The sequence below is a fragment of the Mytilus californianus genome, unplaced genomic scaffold, assembly GCF_021869535.1.
Source record: "Mytilus californianus isolate M0D057914Y unplaced genomic scaffold, xbMytCali1.0.p SCAF_12, whole genome shotgun sequence".
NCBI classification, from domain to species: Eukaryota; Metazoa; Mollusca; class Bivalvia; order Mytilida; family Mytilidae; genus Mytilus; species Mytilus californianus.
In genome coordinates, this window is record NW_026262604.1 from 42,351,079 (window position 1) to 42,374,471 (window position 23,393).

Here is a 23,393-nt window from a genome sequence, read left to right on the forward strand (position 1 = left end):
TCTTTTAAAAACATAACTGATGTTAAAAATTGAATTGTGACAACAAGCACATGTGTATGACCTTAAACAATGGGAACAAAAATGCACACACTGAGATGTCTTGTCTGCTATACTTATAATTGAATTTATGTTGAAAGTCTGTAATATGATAGTTTTACAACAACTATCACATAAACTTAACATATGCATTGATCAATGAACAATGAAAATGAGGTCAAGGACATATGAACCCTTCCAGACAGAAATGTACACTTTAATCATTTTATCCTAAGCTAATCAAACCTTTAAACAGACTTATTTGGAAAGGATATAGTTACGATACTGTTGTCAAGTCATTAAGGATTGCATATTTTGGTATTAATATTGATTCACTTATAGGGTCTTTGCATCAGAAATAAACACATTTATTCTAAAACCACTTGTTGGCATGATACAGGTTATGTTCTTCTCATATATTTTATGATGGTATGATACTAAACCCCTAACAGGAGGGATTGTACTTGATTTTTATATGATTCATATGATGAAGACATGATCTTTCAATCAGTTTAATTGAGGTCTGGAGCTGGCATGTCAGTAACTGCTAGTAGTCCTTTGTTCATTTATGTATCATTGTCATTTTTCTTAGTTTCTTTTGTTGCCTATTCTGACATCGGACTCGGACTTCTTTTAAACTGAGTTTTACTGTGCGTATTGCTATGTGTTTCTTTATTCTACATTGGCTAGAGGTATAGGGCGATGGTTGAGATCTCACAAAACATGTTTAACCCCGCCGATTATTTGCGCCTGTCCCAAGTCAGGAGCCTCTGGCCTTTGTTAGTCTTGTATTTTTTATTAATTTTAGTTCATTTATATGTTTTGGAGTTCAGTGTGACGTCAATTTTCACTGAACTAGTACACAATTTTATTTAGGGGCCAGCTGAGGACCACCTCCGGGTGCGGGATTTACTCACTGTGTTGAAGACCCCTTGGTGGCCTTCGGCTGTTGTCTGCTCTTTGGTCTGGTTGTTGTCTCTTTGACATATTCCCCATTCCCATTCTCAACTTCATACACCAAATATAATGACTTATTGCTTATAGTATCTGATAAAACCATGAAAAATTAACATTGAACAAAGAACCATGAAAATGAGGTCAAGGTCAAATGAAGCCTGCCAGATAGACATGTACACCTTACGATCATTCCACACACAAAGTATAGTGGGTCTATTGCTTATAGCATCTTAGAAATAGACAAAACCACAAAAACTAAACATTGTCCACTGAACAATGAAAATGAGGTCAACGTCAAATGAAACCTGCCTGTCAGACATGTACACTTTACAATCATTCCATACTCCAAATATTTTGGACATATTGCTTTAGTATCTGAGATACGAACTTGTCCACGTAAACTTAACCATGATCACTGGTCCATAAAATGAGGTGGATAATCTTAAAATCAGTAGTATTCATTTCATATATTTAATGCAATACATTTGTAATCAAAACACTATAGATATTTCTTTGGAATTTACAGTATCATAAAAAACTGACTCTTGTTCATTGTAGTTTAGGAAAACCGCTTAATTTATAAATAAACATGATAAAGTCAAACTATATAAAGACAATCAACGTCCTGGTTACAGCAGGGAAATTATCTATTGTCCTGATTGTGTTGACATGTTTCACCACTTAGAGTCGTCTTCAGGACAATATAAAAATAGGAAACAAATACTGAAGTAAATTTAATCCTTTCCTATCTTTACATTGTCCTGAAGTACATTTATTAAATTCACTAAAATAAATTCATTGTTCGTTTCATATCTTTATAGTGACTTGAAGATTCCACTCAGTGGTGAAACATGTTGACACAAAGACAATAAAATAGTATCCTTGGGCCAAAAATAAACTTGACGTTGTTTGATGTTGCCTACCTATCGACCTAAAAAATTTGATGATGCAAAAATAGTTTTAAATCTTTTTAAAAAGTTTTTTTCATGCTCTAACGTTGTTTTTCTTGTCTAAAACATGTTGTGTCTTGTGTTGTTGGCCCAAAAAACCCTACATGGCATGGACAGGCAATAAAAAAAAAAAGAATTTGTTAAAGGTGCCCTTGCTTTAACCAGGATGCAGTGGTCTTTTTATATGATTTTTGTAGTTTAGATTTATTAGGTTTTACAACAACTACAGCATACTTCTGTATCCATCCTGATTACTCTACTAGCTTGTACCAACAGACGGTGCTGGTGCACTTGACTAATTTATATATAAACTATTGAATATGTCTTGCAAATTTTAATACTGGCTAAAATAATACTGTTGTCTCCAAAATAAAATGCTTAAGAAATTGTTCTTTTGAAGCTGGTTATATATTTCACTGTTTGACATATTTTCTGAATCAGATTTATGAAATATTACTTTCATTCACTTCATATGATTGTATAAATATATGAGGAATCAGGATGATGGGGTGGGGTATTCATTTCATTTTTCTTTATTTTTACACTATTTTTCTATAATCTTTATTTTGTATGTTTAGTTTGCCCATTTTATATTTGATATTTTGCTTGCCTATTTTTCTCTATTTTTTTGTAGCCTTATTAAATTATTCTCTAAATTGTAAACACCATCCAGACCCTCATATATATACATTTTTTACTTGTTAAATATTAGACTCAACAGATTCAAATGATTTTGCAATTTCAAGAGCAACCCTATTTAACCCAACAGATCCCATGTTAGTAATAACAGTAACAACAATCCCTTTTGGTGGATCAGGCAGCTTTGCATATTTTTCTCCTGAATTTGTCTTTTCTGGTTTCCCAAAGTTTTGAGATGGTAAGACAAGTAACACACTGCTAGCACCTATAGCACCCCCTGTATGGGACATGTAATGCCTTTGATGATTACAATAACCATTTTCATACTTTTCTGGTACAACAGCCCAACCCATGCTGTAAAACCCATCTTTGTCCCATGAACACTCAGTTTTATCTACGGGAGTGAAAATCATATCCATTGTTTTTCTTTTCAAATATCCAGGTAAAAGTTTTCTCTCTGAGTTATTTCCCATTACTACACTATTCACAGATTCTGACTCATCCTTTGATCTAGAGTTATCTTCCTTAGTTGGATTATCTCCCTTAGGGATACTTCCTTTTATTGAACTGCCTGCACCACTCAAACTATCTGCATCATACTGATAGCTATACAACATAATGTTTCCAAATTTTAGCAGATCGGTGACATCTGAGATAAATCCACCTCCGGCCCACTTGTAAGAATTGTTGACATATGGAGCATTTATCATTCTTCCCTTCTTATTTTTCACATAATGACTACAACAAAAAAAAGATTGTGTTTTAATACAAAGAAATTTGGTAACCACATTAGTTCAGAAGAAAAACAAACATTTTCTATTCATTTAATGTAAAAAATCAAAAAAATATATTTTGCTTATAAGAACTCTCCAATTTGCTTGAATATATATATACATGTATTAGTTTTCACTTTCAAAAAAGGCCCACCAAAAAATATCGGACAGGGAATCTGGAGACATACATTAATTTTTCGCCCATAAGAAAAATTAGGGGGGGGGGGGAGGGACGAGTTATTGCACATTTTGCAAACTAGTACTATCCTTGGTTAACTTTTTTATCTTATTAACAACATTGTATGGTTCTTCTTCAGAAAAGAAAAACTCTGAAGCTTTGAACAAGTTGATCAAATTATTAGTCACAACTACAAGTATTCCTTTTACCATGTTTACTCATCTTCAATATACTGTAAATTGAGAAATTATTGCATTCATTTATTCTTGCTATTTTTGAAAAATGAACAAAAAAGCCTGTTTAATAATTGCGATTTCAGGAATATATATATCTACAGGTATATCAGAAATCAGAATGTGAGTTTTTATTATTGGGATACTCAAGGATTCACATTTTTTGCATTAATAAAAACCACCAAATAATTTCAGAATTTACAATACTCAAATCATTATATACCTTCCTCTGTTGTAAATAAGTGGATCATTTTCTTCAAGATATGTGTGTTGAAGTCCTAATGTCTTGAAGTACTCCTTCATTAATGTATCAAATGGTTTATTGGCAGCCTTTTCCATCACAGCACTAATTAAGGTCCATCCATGTGAGGTATACAGAAATTTACTGCCTGTAAATATAACATTCTTAAAATGAAAAAACCTTAGTGAGCGCGCTCACATACCCCACGTCCCCACATTATCATTGGAGAAATAAAATAAGTGTAAGAAAAAAAAATTGTATCAGAAAAAAAAATTGAATCATAATTTCCTGTCAATATGCACATCTACATAGTATGTCCTTATTATCTACACAGTTTCATGAAATTCTGTTGTGTGGTTTGAGAGGAGTTGCGATGACAAAAGGTTGCAGTAGTATATTGGGCAAATAAGTTCAAAGGGGCATAACTCCTGGAAAATAAATTGAATCGTAATTTCCTGTCGATATGCACATCTACGTAGTATGTCCTTATTATCTGAAAAGGTTTCATGAAATTCTGTTGTGTGGTTTGAGAGGAGTTGCGATGACAAACTGTTGCAGTGGTACATTAAAGTAAATAAGTTCAAAGGGGCATAACTCCTAGAAAAAAAATTGAATCGCAATTTCCTGCCGATATGCACAACTACATAGTATGTCCTTATTATCTAAAAAGGTTTCGTGAAATTCTGTTGGGTGGTTTGAGAGGAGTTGCGATGACAAGAAACAGGACTGACGGACGGACTGACGGACTGACGGGTCAAAACATTATACCCTCCGCAACCCGTTGCGTGGGGTATAATTACAGGTACTGTCAATTCATCATTATTTGTGGGATACCAATTTTTGTAGATTTTGTGGTTTACATGAAACGTGAATTTAAATGTTTGATGAGGAAAAAATTCTTTAGGCTTGTAAACAAACTTTAGAAAAACAATGAAATGGCATTTCTACGGGAATACAATTTTTTTTCAATCCACAAATTAAATGAATCCACAGTAGATGATTAGAAAATAAATAAATTCTGCATTAAAAGCTAAAGTTGAAATTGGTAAAAGTCATTTGCATATTTTTATCAATATCCAAAGAGCTATAATTCCTGAACTACATTTATCTTGCTAAATTAAACCTATACTTTATCATTGTAATTTATGTCTTAAGATAAGACAATTATTATTCCATTTAACTGTATGTTATTATTAGAACATGAACAAACTGTCTTCCTCAGTGGCATAGCTAGGTTCTGTGTGCATTGCAGTGCAAGGCAGAGGTATGGAAGGCTGAACTAGAGGAACTGGGGGTGCAAAGCCCCTCCCCCCTTCCAGAAGCTCTAAAGATTAAGCAAAAATACAAATAACAATTTTGACGGTTGAAATTTATCTAAACAGTTCCTCTGTTCTGTCTCTATTTTTAAAACTGTATATAATAGCAGGGTCTAGCTATACCTCGTTAATTGAAAAGAGCATTGGATTAATTCATTTATAAACTAGTACAATGCCACCCTGGTAATTACCGGATACAGACAACTCAACCTTCAGAGAATGATGCAAACATAAATTGTCATTAAAGTTTGCAAAATTATAAGCAAAAATGCCAAAAAATTGGTAAAAATCGTCAGTAAAGGGCAATAACTTCAACAAAGAGTCTACTTAGTAGACTGACAATTTTGACCATGTTGAATTATTTGTAGATATTGTGTTGCTGATCATTTTTGCTATTTTAAATTTCTGTCTATCTTTTATAATTTACAATATAATAGGCAAACATGAAACAAGGTAAAATTCCTCATTTAAGGGCAATAACTCCTATAAAATTTAGAAGTCATCCTACAATTTTGATGCAAGTGGCCAGTTGGTAGATCTCAACTTTCAGAACATTTTTGATTTGTCAAAATTTCTCTATCTATAAGGGTTTTCAAGAAAATAGATAAAAAACTTGCATTTCACCCCCTATGTTCTATTTTCAGCCATGTTGGCCATCTTGGTTTGCAAGGGAGGTCATCAGACAGTTATTTTAAACTATATACCTTAATGATGATTATGTTCAAGTTTGGTTAAATTTGGCTCATTAGTTTCAACGGAGAAGATTTTTGTAAAAGTTATCAAACAACAAAGGCGACAGACGAAGGACGACAAGTGATGGGGATAAGGTGCACAAATGAAGCCAATGGTTAATATATTTTACTTAAAGGTGGTACATAACACTACAGGGAGATAACTCTGTAATAATCAGCTGAACGTTTTAATCACGTTCTATTGTTAAGGAAATATAAAGCTTCACAATGATCAAAATTAGTCTTTGTCAAACTGCTATATATCCAATGAAATTTTTCCGATAAAGTGTGTGGTTCAAGTTTTTTGAAATTTTTATATTTTTGTCAAAGGGTCAAAGTAAATATTTTGTCAAAATTTTATGAAAATTAAACGAGCCAAATTAATTTTAGTCAAGGTGTTTGGTACCACCTTAATATTGATTTGTACGTGGAACACACATTTAGGGAATAGGACAATGATTTGTACGAGGAACACACATTTAGGGAATAGGACAATAAATCATACAGACTTAAACAAAATGCAATTATTTAATGTTTACTTCGCTTGACACCTGATGTATGTGGATGTTAATAAAAGGATGTGGGGTAAATAAATAAAAGTGTGATGGAAATATTTGTTGGATAAACGAATGGACAGACACACACACACAGATAGACAAGGTAATTATTCTAGGGTAAAATGATAACATTTTTACATAATGATTTTCTCTATGTTTGAAGGTACATGTAGCTTATTTAGACAGAATCAATGACCCATGTCTTTCAACCAAGAAACATTATTCAACTCTAAGCAGACCAGTCCATGCTCTTCTTTCTAAATGATTTGCTATGAGGAGAAACAGCCAATACAAGTATTGAAGTCTTTTGTTTAACCTGTCCATGGATCAAAACTACAGTATTTTGCTTTGCTCATTGTTAAAGGCTGTATGGTGACCTATAGTTACTTAAATTCATGTCATTTGGACTCTTTTGGATAATTGTCTCATTGGAAATCATACCACATCTCCTAATCTTATACTTGTCTATTGGACCACATCATTTGGAATCTGTTAAGATAGTTGTCTCAATGGTAATGGTATCATATCTCCTTATTTTACATTTGTCTTTATGACCCTATTATTTAAACTCTGTTGGATAGTTGTCTCAATGGCAATCATACCATATCTCCTTATTTTATACTTGTCTATTGAACCACTTTATTTAGACTCTGTTGGATAGTTGTCTCCATGGCAATCATACCACATCTCCTTATTTTATACTTGTCTATTGAACCATGTTATTTAGACTCTGTTGGATAGTTGTCTCAATGGCAATCATACCACATCTCCTTATTTTATACTTGTCTATTGAACCACATTATTTAGACTCTGTTGGATAGTTGTCTCAATGACAATGATATCAAATCTCTTAATTTTATATGACCTCCAGCACTCAAGGTAAGTAAAGATTCACAAAATAAACAAAGAAATTTACATACCACGGTAAGAATATTTCATGGAATATGCTCATAAAAAAGTGCCATTTAAGGTTTGCATGTTTTAAGGATAAATGTTACATCTACCAATGAGGGTCAGGATGGGGTCCTTCATTTCTTTATTCATTAATTTTTTATGTCATTTTTTTCTCTTCTTTATATTTTTTGCTCATTATTCTCTATTCTTTATACTTTAGCACCCTTTTTTCTCTATTCTTTATTTTTTCTGGCTAATTATTCTGTAGTATTGGCCCATTATTCTCTAACCTGTTAACCCCATCCAGACTCTCACCAATGTCTTACCAGGTTTATGTACTAGAGGATCATCTTGGAAAAGAGTCAGACTCTCTGTAATAGATGTAAAAGCCTTCTGTATGTAATACTCTTTGTTTTCAAATTCAGATTTCTTCTTTTCGTTTTCATTCTTCTTTCCATCTTTACTTTCTTCCTTCTTTTTATCTGATGTTTGGTTTTTGTCTTTCTTGTCTGATTTGTCAACATTATCTTTTGTGTTTGTGTTCGAAGATTTTTCTAAGTTTTCAATATCTTTAATCTGAAAAGTTTAAAACTAAAAAGGTCATATTTAAAGTTTTGTCCAATCAGATAACAAAAAAGAGTGCTCTATATTAGATGCCCCAAAAAGCTAATCAGCTTTGAGGTGTGTTAACCATTCATCATACAATAAATCAGCCAGCTGTAGTAATCTTAAACTGCAAAACTACAACAGTACTGTAAGTGTACTCACAAAATGATATCCCCAAGAGACTATTACCAAATATTTCTATATTGAAGTAAGTTAATTTAATTACCGGTATCTCCCTTTCACAAAATGTAATCACAGGGATATGGACTATGTACCACTGCGAACTATACAAGCCTTTCTATGGTATCTCCCTTTCACAAAATGTAATCACAGGGATATGATCATGGATTTCAACAAACAGAACTCATGTGGAACTCTATCTTCTGAAGTCTTAACAAGTTAATAATAATATATTATATACCATTATTTCAATTGATTTATTTGAACTTACAGTTTTATTTTTCTTTATATAGTCTTTATCATAATGTCTTATTCCTCCTAGATGGGAAACCAATTGTCTTGTTGTTATGTCAACCTGTAGAAAAATAGCAGAAATTAGTGAACATTCATTTCAATAGTAATCACTACTCAGTATGACTTTTTAGTTTTAGTTACTGTAAGTTCAGAAATTATTGTGAGGTTTTTATTAATCATGTTAATGTTAATAATGCCACTGGTGAGTATTATTATAATAAAAATTTGCATTCTGATATCTGATACATACATGAGAAATTCATATACATGTATATCTGTATGCAGATTTCCTGAAATTGCAATAATTGATTTCACATTTTTGTCCATTCTTACAAAATCACAATAAAAAATGCACGCAATAATTTCTCAATTTACAGAAACAGTTTTCTTCTGAGAAACCAATCAGAACAGCATTAGACCATTATGATACATGTAAATACATTCAACCCCATCACATTCTATATGTGACTGTCCCAGGTCAGGAGCCTGTAATTCAGTGATTGTTGTTTGCTGCAGTATATCATATTTGTTTCTCTTTTAACCTTTTGTACATAAAACAGACTGTTGATTTCCTGGTTTGAATTGGTTAACATTGTCATGTTGGGGCCTTTTGTAGCTTGCTATGCTGTATAGGTTTCATCCATTTTTTTAGGCCATACAGTGACATATATATAGTCATGATAGTTAGTAACATCTACTTGATATTTGATCTCTGCAATCATACCACATCTTTTTATCATGTTTATACCAATACTAAGAAAGATAACTCTACAGAGGTTTATAATGTACAAATAGATCACCTATATACAGATATAAACAAGAGCTACCAAATCAAAATAAAATGGAAATCTACATTGACAGGTCTCCTGACAAGGACATCAATACTCCAACATTGGAGAAAAAAAATATTTGACTATAAGTAACAGTTGACAAATTTTACTTAAACATTGTTTAACTTACACCCCTAATGATTGGCATATTTTGATAGATTGATTGCTAATCTATACGAATAAAAGGAGAAGTAGGGTACATGTCAATACGACAGAATCCCAACAACACACAATACATAAAAAATGTGTCTTGTAGGGTTGTAAAGCTCTACAAAATTTGTAAATAAATATAACTGAGACTATTGAAGATCTGCCATCAAAGCCAAATTCCCTTAAATATCTTAGTTGAAAATAATAAGGTTTGGACTTCTTAAATTGTTTTTAAAATTACCTTCTGACCATCAAAATATTTAACAGGATACTGTGGCAGGTAATGTTGAACTGGTTTGTCAAGGTCAAGGACACCACTTTCCCATAACTTAGCCACCATTCCCATGGTGATAGATTTGCTGATACTAGCTATCCTGAATATTGTGTCTGCAGTACATGGTGTTCTGTTCTCTACATTAGAATATCCAAGACCTGAAATATATTATGGCTGCGGTGTATCAGTGTGCAAAATATAAGAATAAATGTACATGTACATTGCATATGTATAAAATGAATCTAACTTTAACATACAGTGGATCATTTATTTTTCGTGGGTACCAATTTTTGTGGATAAAGGAAAACTAATACGTTTGTGGATATATAGTTTTGAAGTTTTGCCGAAGTCTGCATGAACAAGACTATAGAAAATTTGTCATTCGTTGAACATATAATTTTGTGGTTCACCTGTACCCATGATATCCATGAAAATTGATATCCAACGAATAATGATGAATCCACAGTTGTTTGGAAAAGTAGTATGTTTAGCATTTGAATATTTTCAAACACAATTTTAACCAACTGTCCACACCATCACAGCTACTGTATCAAAAATCAAAAACTACCGGTAACTGAATATTATAAATTCAGAAATGCTTGGGTTGTTTTATTATTGCTTTGCATCATGTACATATCACGTGAATAAATTCATTAAGAATCAATAGAAAACTGCACAATAGATAATAAGACAGCATCCCAATGACCCAAAAAGAAAAAGTAGTAAGACACATTTTATACCTTCTTTCCATACATCTTTTCCATTCACACTTACACCAACAACAATTCCTGGACTTCCTGTTTCATCCTGTAAAATATTTAGAAATTAAAAAAAACACTATACTGTTTACCTTAACATTTACAAATGTATATTCAATGATTATATTACATGTAGATGTATATGTTATTTACTGAAAAATTATTACACCAAGGTTTTCGATATCACAAACTAGTCAAAACATTTACTAAATTTTATCATCGGTACAAGGACATCATTCGTAAATATATATCAACATGCAGACACCTTATACGTTCAGGTATTTCACATCCAATTTTTTATGGTAATATTCTTTACAAAGCACAAAAATGTCGGCATTCACCTCAAAAGCTAACCAAACCTTTAAACAGGCTTATTCAGAAGGGATATGGTTATGATACTGTTGTCAGATCATTAAAGATGGCATATTTTGGTATTAATATTGATTCACTCATCATGCTCATAGGGTCTTTGCATTGGAAATAAACACATTTATTCTAAAACCAGTTGTTGGCATGATACAGGTTATGATGTTCTTCTCATATATTTTATGGTGGTATGATACTAAACCCCTAACCGGAGGGATTGTGCCTGATTTTCATCTGATGAAGACATAATCTTTCAATCAGTTTAATCGATGTCTGGAGCTGGCATGTCAGTATCTGCTAGTAGTCCCTTGTTAATTTATGTATCATTGTTATTTTGCTTAGTTTCTTAAGTTACCTATTCTGACATCGAACTCAGACTTCTTTTAAACTGTGTTTTACTGTGCGTATTACTGTGTGTTTGTTTATTCTACATTAGCTAGAGGTATAGGGGGAGGTTTGAGATCTCACAAAACAAAATTGTTTAACCCCCGCCGCATTTTTGTGCCTGTCCCAAGTCAGGAGCCTCTAGCCTTTGTTAGTCTCGTATGTTTTTTAATTTTAGTTCATTTATATGTTTTGGAGTTAAGTGTGACTTCCATTTTCATTGAACTAGTACACATTTTGTTTAGGGGCCAGCTGAAGCCCGCCTCTGGGTGCGGGATTTTCTCGCTGTGTTGAAGACCCATTGGTGGCCGTCGGCTGTTTTCAGCTGTTTGGTCTGGGGTTGTTGTCTTTTTGACACATTCCAAATTTCCATTCTCAATTTTATCAAAATGTAAACACCATATGTTTTTGGCTGTGTGACATAAAATTGTGTATGCTTAAAAAATGAATAGAATTTTACAAGAAAGGAAATATTCACATGTTTCAGATGATCAAGTGATTTTTTTCTTTTATTTTGAAGAAATCACATATCAATAAATTCATGAAATAACAAGAATGTGTCCATAGTACACGGATGCTTCACTCGCACTATCATTTTCTATGTTCAGTGGACCATGAAATTGGGGTCAAAACTCTAATTTGGCATTAAAACTAGAAAGATCATATCAAAGGGAACATGTGTACTAAGTTTTAAGTTGATTGGACTTCAACTTCATCAAAAACTACCTTGACCAAAAACTTTAACCTGAAGCGGGACAGACGGACGAAAGGACGGATGGAAGAATGAATGCAGAGACTAAAAAACATAATGCCCTTAGGTGGGGCATTAAAATAGCCACTCCCAATTAGTTATAGAAAAGTAGATTGAATATTTTAAACTGGCTACTGTGTTTTCCAATTAGATCATTAATCCATACCAAACAACTAATTAGACATGTTAGAATAATAATTCTAATATGACGTTCTTCTTTCGCTTTGGAAACAAAGCCATGATCTAATTCTGATAAAACATGGGCTGCACGTGATTGACTTCACAATTGAAATTGCAACGTCAGCTGTGTATTGAGCAACGCCGGAAATCAAAATGGACAATTGTTTTGGTGTTGCTCGCTAGGAACTTAAATTAAATCATTCTAAACATGCTAAAAGTAAGTTTACATGTATCTGTTCATTTGCTTATTGTGAAACGGTTGATTTCTATAACGTTTTGGTTTCAACAAATCAAAATGGATGCCTTTTACACGTGTATTATCGGTTTGCTTCGAAGTACAAAAGTTCTTAATTTTCCTATTAGAATCGAAATAATTCTATCATGCCATGCTCTATGATTATTTAAACATGGGTAGGCATTATATTTGTCAACATTTTACACCTTACTAACGCTTAGTATAAAGATATTGACAAATATAATACCTATGTATCCATGTTAAAATGAGCATAGAGCATGTAATGTGCAATGAAAGAATTATTTCTTAATTAGAAAAATTTTAATTTTGTTTATATTCATTGTCCATGTTGTACAATGTTGTATACATGATGGAGAAGAATACAATTATATAATAGGAACCTTAAAAATAATTTGGAAAAAAAAACAAAATAGGAGGTGCACACTGGCATAATACATGTACGAAAATGTACATGTATACATTGTATATTCCAGATTCTGATGAATTTCAATATTAAAGTTAAAATGAGGAGTTCAGGAGGAGTTATACAAATATGTATTGTATATAAAATAGGCACCCCATTCATGCCAAGATAGTTATAATAAAGCAATTGGCAGAGTCTATGATTTGGTTTACTATAGAACCCCAAAAAATAATTCAGATCCAAATTCAAAATAGAAGGTACATACGTATACAATGTCATTTACGTATACATTGTACTTGGTAATATACATGTATAGTTAAGATTTTGAGAAAGTTTAAATAAATTCGAAGGATGGGTATAGTAGGAGGAGTTGTGTACAAAATACCAGGCACCCCTAGATCATGTAGATAAAACAATCATGGCTTAGCCCATGTTTTGCTAGTGATAGGCAGTATATACAGAACATGATATATATACAGTCAGTCAGGGGTAATCTTTTTATTTACTTATCATGCTTATGCAGGTGAATTATTTTGATGATGATATATTTAATGCTAAGATATTCAGATGTTTTTTTTAAGGCTTTGCACATACAATTATGCAACATCTGTGCAGAGTAGATTTCTTTGTTTAGTTCTTGGGATAAAAGGTTTAATTAACTCTAATTGAAAAAAATTTTAGCAAACCAGAATTTTTTTTTTCATGTTTATAGAATTATAGAAATGTTTTAACCTACCAAAACTTGAGAATTTAAGGTCAAGATTGAGAAAAAAATTACTTATTTTAGTTAATGTTTTAAAAAGATTAAGGGGAGATAATTCAAATATAGAAATGGAAATTAAAATGTTACAATTTTAAGATAGATAGATAGATTTATTTGATCAAGTATCATAATAAAACATTACAAATGTAGTATAAAAACAATAGCAGACATGTAAACATACTAAAATCATAAAATCTTAAAACAATTGCTGATACTATACCTAGTCAGGATTGCCCATGAAAGCCATATGGCTTATTTCCAATGGGCCCCTTTATCATGTTTATGTTACATTCTTAAAAATATTAAATATAGTTATAAGAAATCATGACTTTGGCAGGCTTTATACTAATTATTTTAAAATTAAAATTTACGATGACATTGACTAGAATATCAAAGCCAATCAATAAAATAAAAATTTGCTATTAAAATCGTTGCTTTCCTTTTTTGACAGAAAATTTTTAACACCAGCATGACCAGATTTATAAGATGCCAAATTTTTGTTGCTCTTTAAATCATTTGGTAACAAGTTCCAATCCTTTATATTGTGTGGGTTCGTGGTCTAGTGGTTAAAACCGATGGCTACAGTGCTGAAGGTCCCGAGTGAGAATTCGAGATGTCGAATTTTCAGTACATCAGTAGGGTGATTTTCACCCTCCCACACACATCCCTGGTATCCAGACCGGAGTTTAAAATAGATTGGATACTTCGGGGGGCCTCGGTAGGTCAAAGTTGTTCCCAGCTTGACCTGGAGATCAATCTTCTGAAATCTCTTCGGGTTGTCTGTTCCCGCCGAGAAGCCAGGTGGTTCTCTCCGAGTACTTCGGCTTCCTCCACCATAATAACAGACTTCCTGGTGTCCTACACGCTCCCCTGGGCGGTGTTGGGGTGGGGATTGTTCTGGTGGTGGGTTAATATTGTAAAGGACACATCTTCATTAATCCTTAGGGAGTGTACATGGATCCGCTGTACCCTTGCAGTCAATCAAGTGGTGCGTCTACACTGGCGGAATCTCGAAGTACATACATATAGCACTGTAATAAAATGTTAAAGTCTGTTGCCCTTTTATCATGTTTATAGCTGGTATAAAAAAATTGTATTCAGTGTTCACTAGATCTTGTTGAGCAATTATAACAATCTTTGATCTTAGTAAAATTGCCTTGCATGTAGTAAGGGGGTTTTGTTATCAAATATTTTATGTACATGGTTGAGTCTTAGTTGTTTGACTTTATTTTCTACATTTAAAAACTAGAGGCTCTCAAGAGCCTGTGTCGCTCACCTGTATTTACTGATGCTTTGGAAATCATGTAAAAAAAGGTTAAAATCATAATTAATAGTATTAGATATTAGATATTATAATGATATCTAAGATAATAACAAAAAAACTGCAAAATTTTTGTAAAATTACTAACTCAGGGGCAGCAACCCAAAAACGGGTTGTCAGATTCGTCTGAAAATTTCAGGGCAGATAAATCTAAATCTGATGAATATTTTTGCCACCTGTCAGAATTGCTCTAAATGCTTTAGTTTCAGAGATATAACATTGTATAAACCAAAAACTGCATTTTACCCCTATGTTCTATTTTTAACCAAGTTGGCCATGATGGTTGAAAGGTGGGGTCATCAGACAATTTTTTTAAACTAGATACCCTAATAATGATTATGGCCAAGTATGGTGAAATTTGTCTCAGTAGTTTCAGAGAAGAAGATTTTTGTAAAAGATTACAAAAATTTACGAAAAATTGTTAAAAATTGACTATTAAGGGCAATAACTCCTAAAGGGGTCAACTGACAATTTTGGTCATGACAACTTATTTGTAGATCTTACTTTGCTGAACATTATTGCTGTTTACAGTTTATCTATATCTATAATAATAATTCAAGATAATAACCAAAAACTGCAAAATTTACGAAAAATTACCAATTCAGGGGCAGCAACCCAACAACAGGTTGTCAGATTTGTCTGAAAATTCCATGACAGATAAATCTTGACCTGATTATCAGTTTTACCCTATGTCAGATTTACTCTAAATGCTTTGGTTTCAGAGATATAAGACAAAATCTACATTTTACCCCTATGTTCTATTTTTAGCCATGGCGGCCATCTTGGTTGGTTGGCGGGGTCATCGGACTAATTTTTTAAACTAGATACCCTAATATTGATTGTGGCCAAGTTTGGTTAAATTTGGCCCAGTGGTTTCAGAGGAGAAGATTTTTGTAAAAAGCTAACGACGACGGACGACGACGACAGACGCCAAGTGATGAGAAAAGCTCACTTGGACCTTCGGGCCAGGTGAGCTAAAAACAATCCTATTAGTACAGGGTTTGAAATTAGCAGGGGCCCACTCGTCAATGGCCCTTAAAATCTGGTGTGGACTACTAGAAATTCTGCTTTTCTTGTATAGAACTTGTATATTGGCTACCAAAATTTTAGCTGTGGGCTACCATGCCAAAATTTTAACTTCAATCCCTGTAGTACATCAAAATTTACAGAAGTTCTATTTCCCATATGCATATCTTTAATAAATCTAATAGATTTATTTTGAAATATATATTAGATATTACCTCAAGAGAAATATTAGTATTATTACTTTAATACATCTTCAAGTAAATAAATATGACTTGTACAATGTATATATGTCATGTATGTATTACCCCTGATTGAGATTATACATGTATAATAATATTGTTGGAAAACAATTCAAATTGATCCTCATGCATGTTGTATTTTTCAACTAATTTCTTGTTTATGCTTTCTAATAAATTATGCTTTATCATGTTTATGTTTGTGATATGAATATTTATGTGCAAACATGTACATGATATTTAATGTTTACTTATCATGCTTATTCAGGGTTATATCTGGTCTATATACCAGCTTTGATAAGTGGTTGGTATTACTATAAATTTTCACTTCTTCGAACTATGCAAATCAAAATTATTTATTTTGTAAACATATTTCCTTTCTCCTTTTAAACTGTATACCTTACAATAAAATTATTTTCATTTTCCTGTGTATAATACATGTATTATTGTAAATGGTGGATTTTTGTTTAAGGTTATTGTTGTTTTTTCTAAACTTGCTTAACATTTCACAGTGGTATAATACTGTTACTTTAATTATTCCTCCCTTATTTTATTGATTTTGTATTTACATTGTATCACGAAACCTTGCTAGAATTAAAGAAAAGTTATTAGGACAGTATTTTTTTGGTAAAAAAAATATAGATTCGTGTTGCTTTTCTTAGCGTAATTTGTACTTATCTCCCATGCCTATCAATTTTGCACTTAAAAATACGTGTCTCATCCTTGCGTTGAAAAGACATCTCAGTTCCGTTAGCATGGTTAGGGCTAAAGAAAATAATTTATTTGGCCTTTGGTATAATGCAGAATGCACAAAGTCTCTAATAATAAAAAATAACGGGCGCACATATCAACCAATCAGGATTAGCTATACTCTTAATTCTGAATACCATGTTATCTTCATAAAATAGCTGCGCCCATAAAATCTAATGGTTTATTGTAACCTACACTATTGTTTCAGATAAGGGTGAAGGTTTGGTACCATTAAAACATTTAAACCCGCTGCAATTGTTTGCACCTGTCCTAAGTCAGGAATCTGATGTTCAGTAGTTGTTCTTTGTTAATGTGGTTCATAAGTGTTTCTCGTTTCTCGTTTTTTATATAGATTAGACCGTTGGTTTTCTTGTTTTAATGGTTTTACATTAGTTATTTTTGGGGCCCTTTATAGCTTGCTGTGCGGTGTGAGCCAAGGCTCCGTGTTGAAGACTGTACTTTGACCTACATGTATAATGGTTTACTTTTATAAATTGTGACTTGGATGGAGAGTTGTCTCATTGGCACTCATACCACATCTTCTTATATCTATATACATGATGTATGCATGTACAAAAATGTATGTAATCAGTACATGCATGACATGTATCTTCCATAGATTTGATTTCCAGTAGATAATACGACGAAATATAATTTCATTTTTGTTTATCCATGACAAAAATCTGCCTTTTTTTGGCACGATATACAGGATATAACATTACAAAAAGGTCACAAAGTGTGAACATGTCACATGTTCCCAAAAAATTGGTCCAAAGTAGAAATTCAAATATTTGAATGACACCTTTTCTAGAACCATTTACAATGTACATCATGTTACATGTATATATATTAACATGATTAAATAAATATTATATGCTTTTTGCCTCAACTTTTTACAAAAAGCCCTGAAAAAGTTTTTCTGAATAAAAGTGTTTGAACATGTTGAAAACAATGTTCGCATATATTTACAATAATTTTGGACAGTCAAACAGAAATTTTGCCTATAAAAATGATGAATCATACATTTTAAAGCAAGCTTGATTGATTGATTGTTGGTTGCTTAACATCCAGTGAAACAAGCTTGATGTTCATATAAACCTACATGTACATGTAGTTTAGATGTCTATCTTATTATTCTTGAGCTATCATAAAATCAATTTTATTTTTATCATATTTATCATGTTTATATATATATATTGCTACCTTAGGAAAACCCATAACATAATTTGGATTAAAATAAAAACCAGAAGAAGCACAATTGCATTATACATGTTATATGGTAAAGATTTTAAGAAATTTTCATTAAAATCTGAAAAATATGATTAATGGCCTTAGACATGTTAGACATGTTAGATGAGGCATAGTTACAAAATGTGTATTGAATGTGTGTGAATATGACAACACATTGTTTCAAAGTAAATTTGGTTACATGTAAGCAGTTTAGGAGCAATTGCAGACACACAAGTGTGAAAAAAGAAAGAACAAGCAGCAAACACACCTTCCCATTTCACTATATATACAATGTACAGTTACTGCCAGATTCAGAAAGCTTGTTTGGGGAGGTTGTTTTAAATAAATATTTTAGATACACAAGTTTATTTCTCAAGAATGACAATGCAAGGAAACATATATAATTTATAAATGTAAGTTACCTTTATTCGCTGGATAAGGTCTCTTGCTTTATTTATGGCTTTGGACATTTTCATTGAATTAGTTAAGGCATCTCTAGACTTTTCTTCCTCCACTTTATCTGTTTCTTCACATTTACCAACAGAGAATACTCGCTTGCTTTTTGCCAGAGCCAATACACATGATGCAGAAACACCGATGCAAGTTATCACTTTTAAAACTTTAGACCAAGGCACTTTTTTATTAGAAGTTTGTCCATATTTTGAAAATCTTTCTGCGTTTTTGTAGTTCTGGTAGTGTATCCTTTGTATAAATCTCCTTTCAAGTATTTTTTTGCAGGCATTGAAGGTACATGTATGAATATTTGACATCTTCGTGTTGAGAGGTTTGCTAGTTATAGACATAAAACATGCACTCCTAATATGCCTACAACTCATCCTTGAAATTCTGAAGAACAAGGCTACAGCTTAATTCATGCACACCGATTTCTATTTCACATAAATATCTGTGTTAAATAGGTATACATACATGACATACATACATGTACACACAAATTGTTTTAAACTAGTTCAATGAATCTGAAAGTATTTGAGGAATCTAATTTTTCAAATTTAAATATTTGAACCTACATATCACTTCCTGACTTTAAGAAACAGATTATTCAATATCAAATTTCATCTGATCTATTTAAGCATTAAGTAAGAATTTATTTCGGAGTTAGATTATTTGAGTTCACTTCTTTTTTAGAAGAAAGTTCATTCTTACAGTAGTCTTCCTCGTCATAAGCACTGTATTCAGAAGTAACAAGGAAGTGTGTTGTAACTTTGCTTAACACTAGAAAGGAGACGAAGAAAAGACCGATTCTGTAAATATAAATTGATCCTGGACCTAATCCGGTATATTTTTCTCTCCCCTTCGTTCTAAGAGATACGGTTGTGTGAAACGTTTGCCGGTTTGAGAACTGATATTTTGTGTTCTTGCAGATTTTCAACGCACCACTGTTACATTTAGTACCAATAAGCGTAACGAATGGAGCAGTAACCTTGTGGAAATTGACTACACCAAATCTATTAACTCTTAAAGACGGTTTTATCACTAAATTCATGTCCCAATGTTAACCTTGCATGCTTTAGTTCAAAATATAGGTCGTACTGGTTTCATGATAACAAGTATTGTTATTTTTGCATAGCTCTTAATTGTAAATAAGTAGTAAACCAGTTCACACAAAAATAAATAGTCGACTTCGGATTCAAAACGATGAAATGTTCCGGACCAAAAAGTCAATGTCATCTGTTTTTAAATATTATTAATGTTTCATGCCAAATATAATAGGACTCATCATATCACCATTTAATGTAAATGATTTTGCGTAAATGAATGTTACATTTTAACTTAAAGTAAATATATGGAAGAAATCATAAGTCCACAACCGGAGGAAAAACCAAAATCATTTTGGCAATACATAAAAGGGAAAAAGACTGAAACATCAGGAGTCTCACCTTTGAGAGGTAAAGATGGATTACTTTATAGTGATCCACAAACACAATCAAATATTTTAAATGAACAATTTAAAGGTGCATTTACTAAAGAAGACAAAACTTCAATGCCACATAAACCTATAAGTCCCGCCTTCCCCACCATGCCAGATATAACCATTAATATCAATGGCATAATTAAACTCCTTAAAAATATAAACCCCCATAAAGCTAGTGGGCCTGATAATATCCCTGCTATTTTCAATAAACTCTCGGAAGAGATATCCCCCTTCCTTGTATTCTTTTTTCAAAGATCCATAAATGATGGGAAAATCCCAGAAGAGTGGAAACAGGCAAATGTTGTGCCAATTTTTAAAAAGGGAGATAAGCATAATGCACTTGAATTAACTATAGACCGGTTTCTTTAACGGCTATATGTTGTAAGGTTTTAGAACACGTTTTAACAAGTAATATTAGAAAACATTTAGATTTAAATAATATTTTAAATGATTGCCAACATGGCTTTAGGAGTAAACGTTCCTGTGAAGCACAACTTGTTATCAGCATCCAGGACATAGCCAAATACTTGGCAGAAGGTAATCAAGTTGATGCAATACTTTTAGATTTTTCTAAAGCTTTTGATAAGGTCCCCCATGAAAGGTTAATAACAAAGCTTAAGTATTATGGTATACGTGAAAATAACTTACTTTGGATAAAAGATTTTTTGTCAAACAGGCAACAGCAAGTCCTGCTTAACGGTGTTCAATCTTCCAAATTAGCTGTTGACTCTGGTGTTCCTCAGGGCACAGTATTAGGCCCAACTTTATTTTTGTTATTCATAAACGACCTACCTGAGCATGTCTCCTGTAAGGTTCGTCTTTTTGCTGACGAATGTTTACTTTATGAAACATCAAATAATATAAATGAGTCTCAAGCACTCCAAAAAAATCTATCAAGCCTTGAAAATTGGGAATCTGAATGGCAAATGAAATTTAATCCTGAAAAATGCTATGTCATAAATATTTCTAAAAAGTCGAAAACTAATTTATTTCAATATAAATTACATAACCATGTACTTGAATCTGTCAAAGACAGCAAGTATCTAGGAGTTACAATAAGCAATGATCTTGATTGGGGCCCCATATTAATAATATAACTTCAAAGGCAAATAAAACACTAGGATTTTTACGTAGAAACATGAAACATTGTATACGTAAGGTTAAAAACCTTACGTACACATCACTTGTGCGTCCGACCGTCGAGTACTCCTCACCAGTTTGGGATCCGTACAAACAAAGCCAAATAAACCAAATTGAGCAGATACAGCGTAAGGCAGCATAATATGTTTTTAATGACTATAACGATAGATCACCAGGCGCTGTCACTGGTATGTTAAACAAACTAAAATGGGAAAACTTGCAATCCCGTAGAACAAAAGCTAAGCTTGTCTTGATTTATAAGATTAATCGGGGGTTGGTCGAAGTCACTAATGACGTCCTGACACAATCTGACAGGCGAACTAGAGGCCTACATAAATTTCGACATATATATACAAATAAAGACTTTTTTAAATCATCTTTTTTCCCAAGTACTATTGCTGTCTGGAACGATCTCCCAGAAACAATTTGCATGTCACCCTCCCTAGAATCCTTCAAAGGTGGTATCTCCACCTTAACATTTGGAGGTTCTAGTCTGGCTAATTAATTAGTGTATTTAAGCCACTGTACATAATGTGAATATGTTTAACATTAAGCTACAACTAATGTTATTTTAAATTGTAATTGAACTGTGGCAAATATTTTTATTTTATTATAACAAAATTTTCGACATCCATTTGCATGTACATAGCGCCACAGTTCCGGGATATTCCACACTCCGGCACCGGAGTCTTTCCCGTACCAGGAAGAAGAAGAAGAACTTTGGATTAACTTTTATGTGATTACGTTAACACTTTTAAACTGATCCGTTAAGCAGCTGTTAAGGGAAAACAGCTAGCTGTGTATACGCTCCAATGCTTGAGGGATTTCCATAAAGAAGTTACCTATTTTCTAAATATTCCTCAATGTAGTAAGGTCACCTAATGTATAAAGATAATTATTGCACAGACTATGAAAATGCATTCATAATTTTGTTTAACAAACATGCAGCCACATTTCCAAAAACGGTAAGTCACGTACACTCACGTGCGTACACTAAACATACTGGATATGCATTAACAATCTTGCGCAAATATAACCCCGTAAATTTCTACGGGTTACACTAAAGTTTGTTGGTCAATTATTGACACAGTGGCTGCTTTAAACGCAAGACCGTATACAATATATACAAATGTATTCACACAAGTTTACACCTTGAAAGCTAGGGGAAGACTTCCAAGCAACAGTTTACAAAACAATCATACACTCATCCAAAGTTAATAATCTTAAAACATTACCAAGTGTTCTGATAAAATATATCTATTATTGTTCGATCTTATGCAATAATAATCGGATTATTGTCCTCCGGCTAAACTTAGTAAAATAGCTTCTTTTGTAGTTGAGTGTAAGATGCATATATTATCTTTCGCATTTTTAACTGCCATATCGGATTAAGCTGTAAATTTGAAAGTCTACAATCGATTTGGGTACTTGAAATAATGAAACATTATTTAAGAATAAAGAAACATTTAAAACAAGAAATATATTCAATTTAAAAAGACATTCATTAATGTTCATATACAGCACTTTTTGAATTATTGTAAAATTTCCTAACGTCACTCTTCTTTCGGTTATACAAACATGAAGTCTGAGAATAATTTAAAAAGACATCCAAAGAAACAATGATAACCATGCATGAGTAGTGAGTTTAGATGATACTTTGTTTTATGCACAATTCTCCATAAGGGAAACTCAAAAACAGCAAAAATACAGAAAGCAGCGAATTCAACACACACTACCAAAACAAAACGGTTTCCAGGATATTTTAAAAAAAAATGTTCTGAAGTGGGGAACAAAACAGTAGCTTTTGCACAACTACCAAAAATCTTGTTTCAAACACTTCCGGAATTTTTTCTCAACGGTGGCAAATAAGATTGGTAGAGATGTACATATGAACCATTCGCTCATAGATAACATGCAGCAAGTGTTCAACCGATATAGAAGTATGACACAAATGACAAATCAGTTACCCATATTCTCCATAACTTGTTATCAAGGACAAAATATCATGTCAATATATATATAAACAAGTCTATATTGAAAACAACGTTCAAACCTAT

The 23,393-nt window shown here is 32.5% G+C and overlaps 1 protein-coding gene across 1 annotated transcript; it reads right to left on the bottom strand.

Annotated features, from left to right (window-relative positions):
* Positions 1-1,450: 1,450 nt before the first annotated feature.
* Positions 1,451-19,796, bottom strand: LOC127721825 (serine beta-lactamase-like protein LACTB, mitochondrial). The gene is made up of 7 exons (XM_052228634.1): positions 18,686-19,796; positions 10,580-10,646; positions 9,807-9,997; positions 8,563-8,646; positions 7,832-8,081; positions 3,990-4,155; positions 1,451-3,320 (listed from the first exon to the last, which is right to left on the bottom strand). Exons 1-7 carry the CDS (start codon positions 19,097-19,099, stop codon positions 2,645-2,647), a joined length of 1,848 nt encoding a protein of 615 aa, XP_052084594.1. The 5' UTR covers positions 19,100-19,796; the 3' UTR covers positions 1,451-2,644.
* Between the last annotated feature and the right edge of the window lie 3,597 nt (positions 19,797-23,393).

Excerpts from the sequence above, each read along its gene's own strand:
- LOC127721825 (XM_052228634.1), bottom strand. The coding sequence starts at position 19,099 with ATGAGTTGTAGGCATATTAGGAGTGCATGTTTTATGTCTATAACTAGC. Across the intron at positions 10,647-18,685 it reads ACCTTATCCAGCGAATAAAG|GATGAAACAGGAAGTCCAGG; the intron begins GTAACTTACATT and ends AATATTTTACAG. Across the intron at positions 9,998-10,579 it reads AAAAGATGTATGGAAAGAAG|GTCTTGGATATTCTAATGTA; the intron begins GTATAAAATGTG and ends AATATATTTCAG.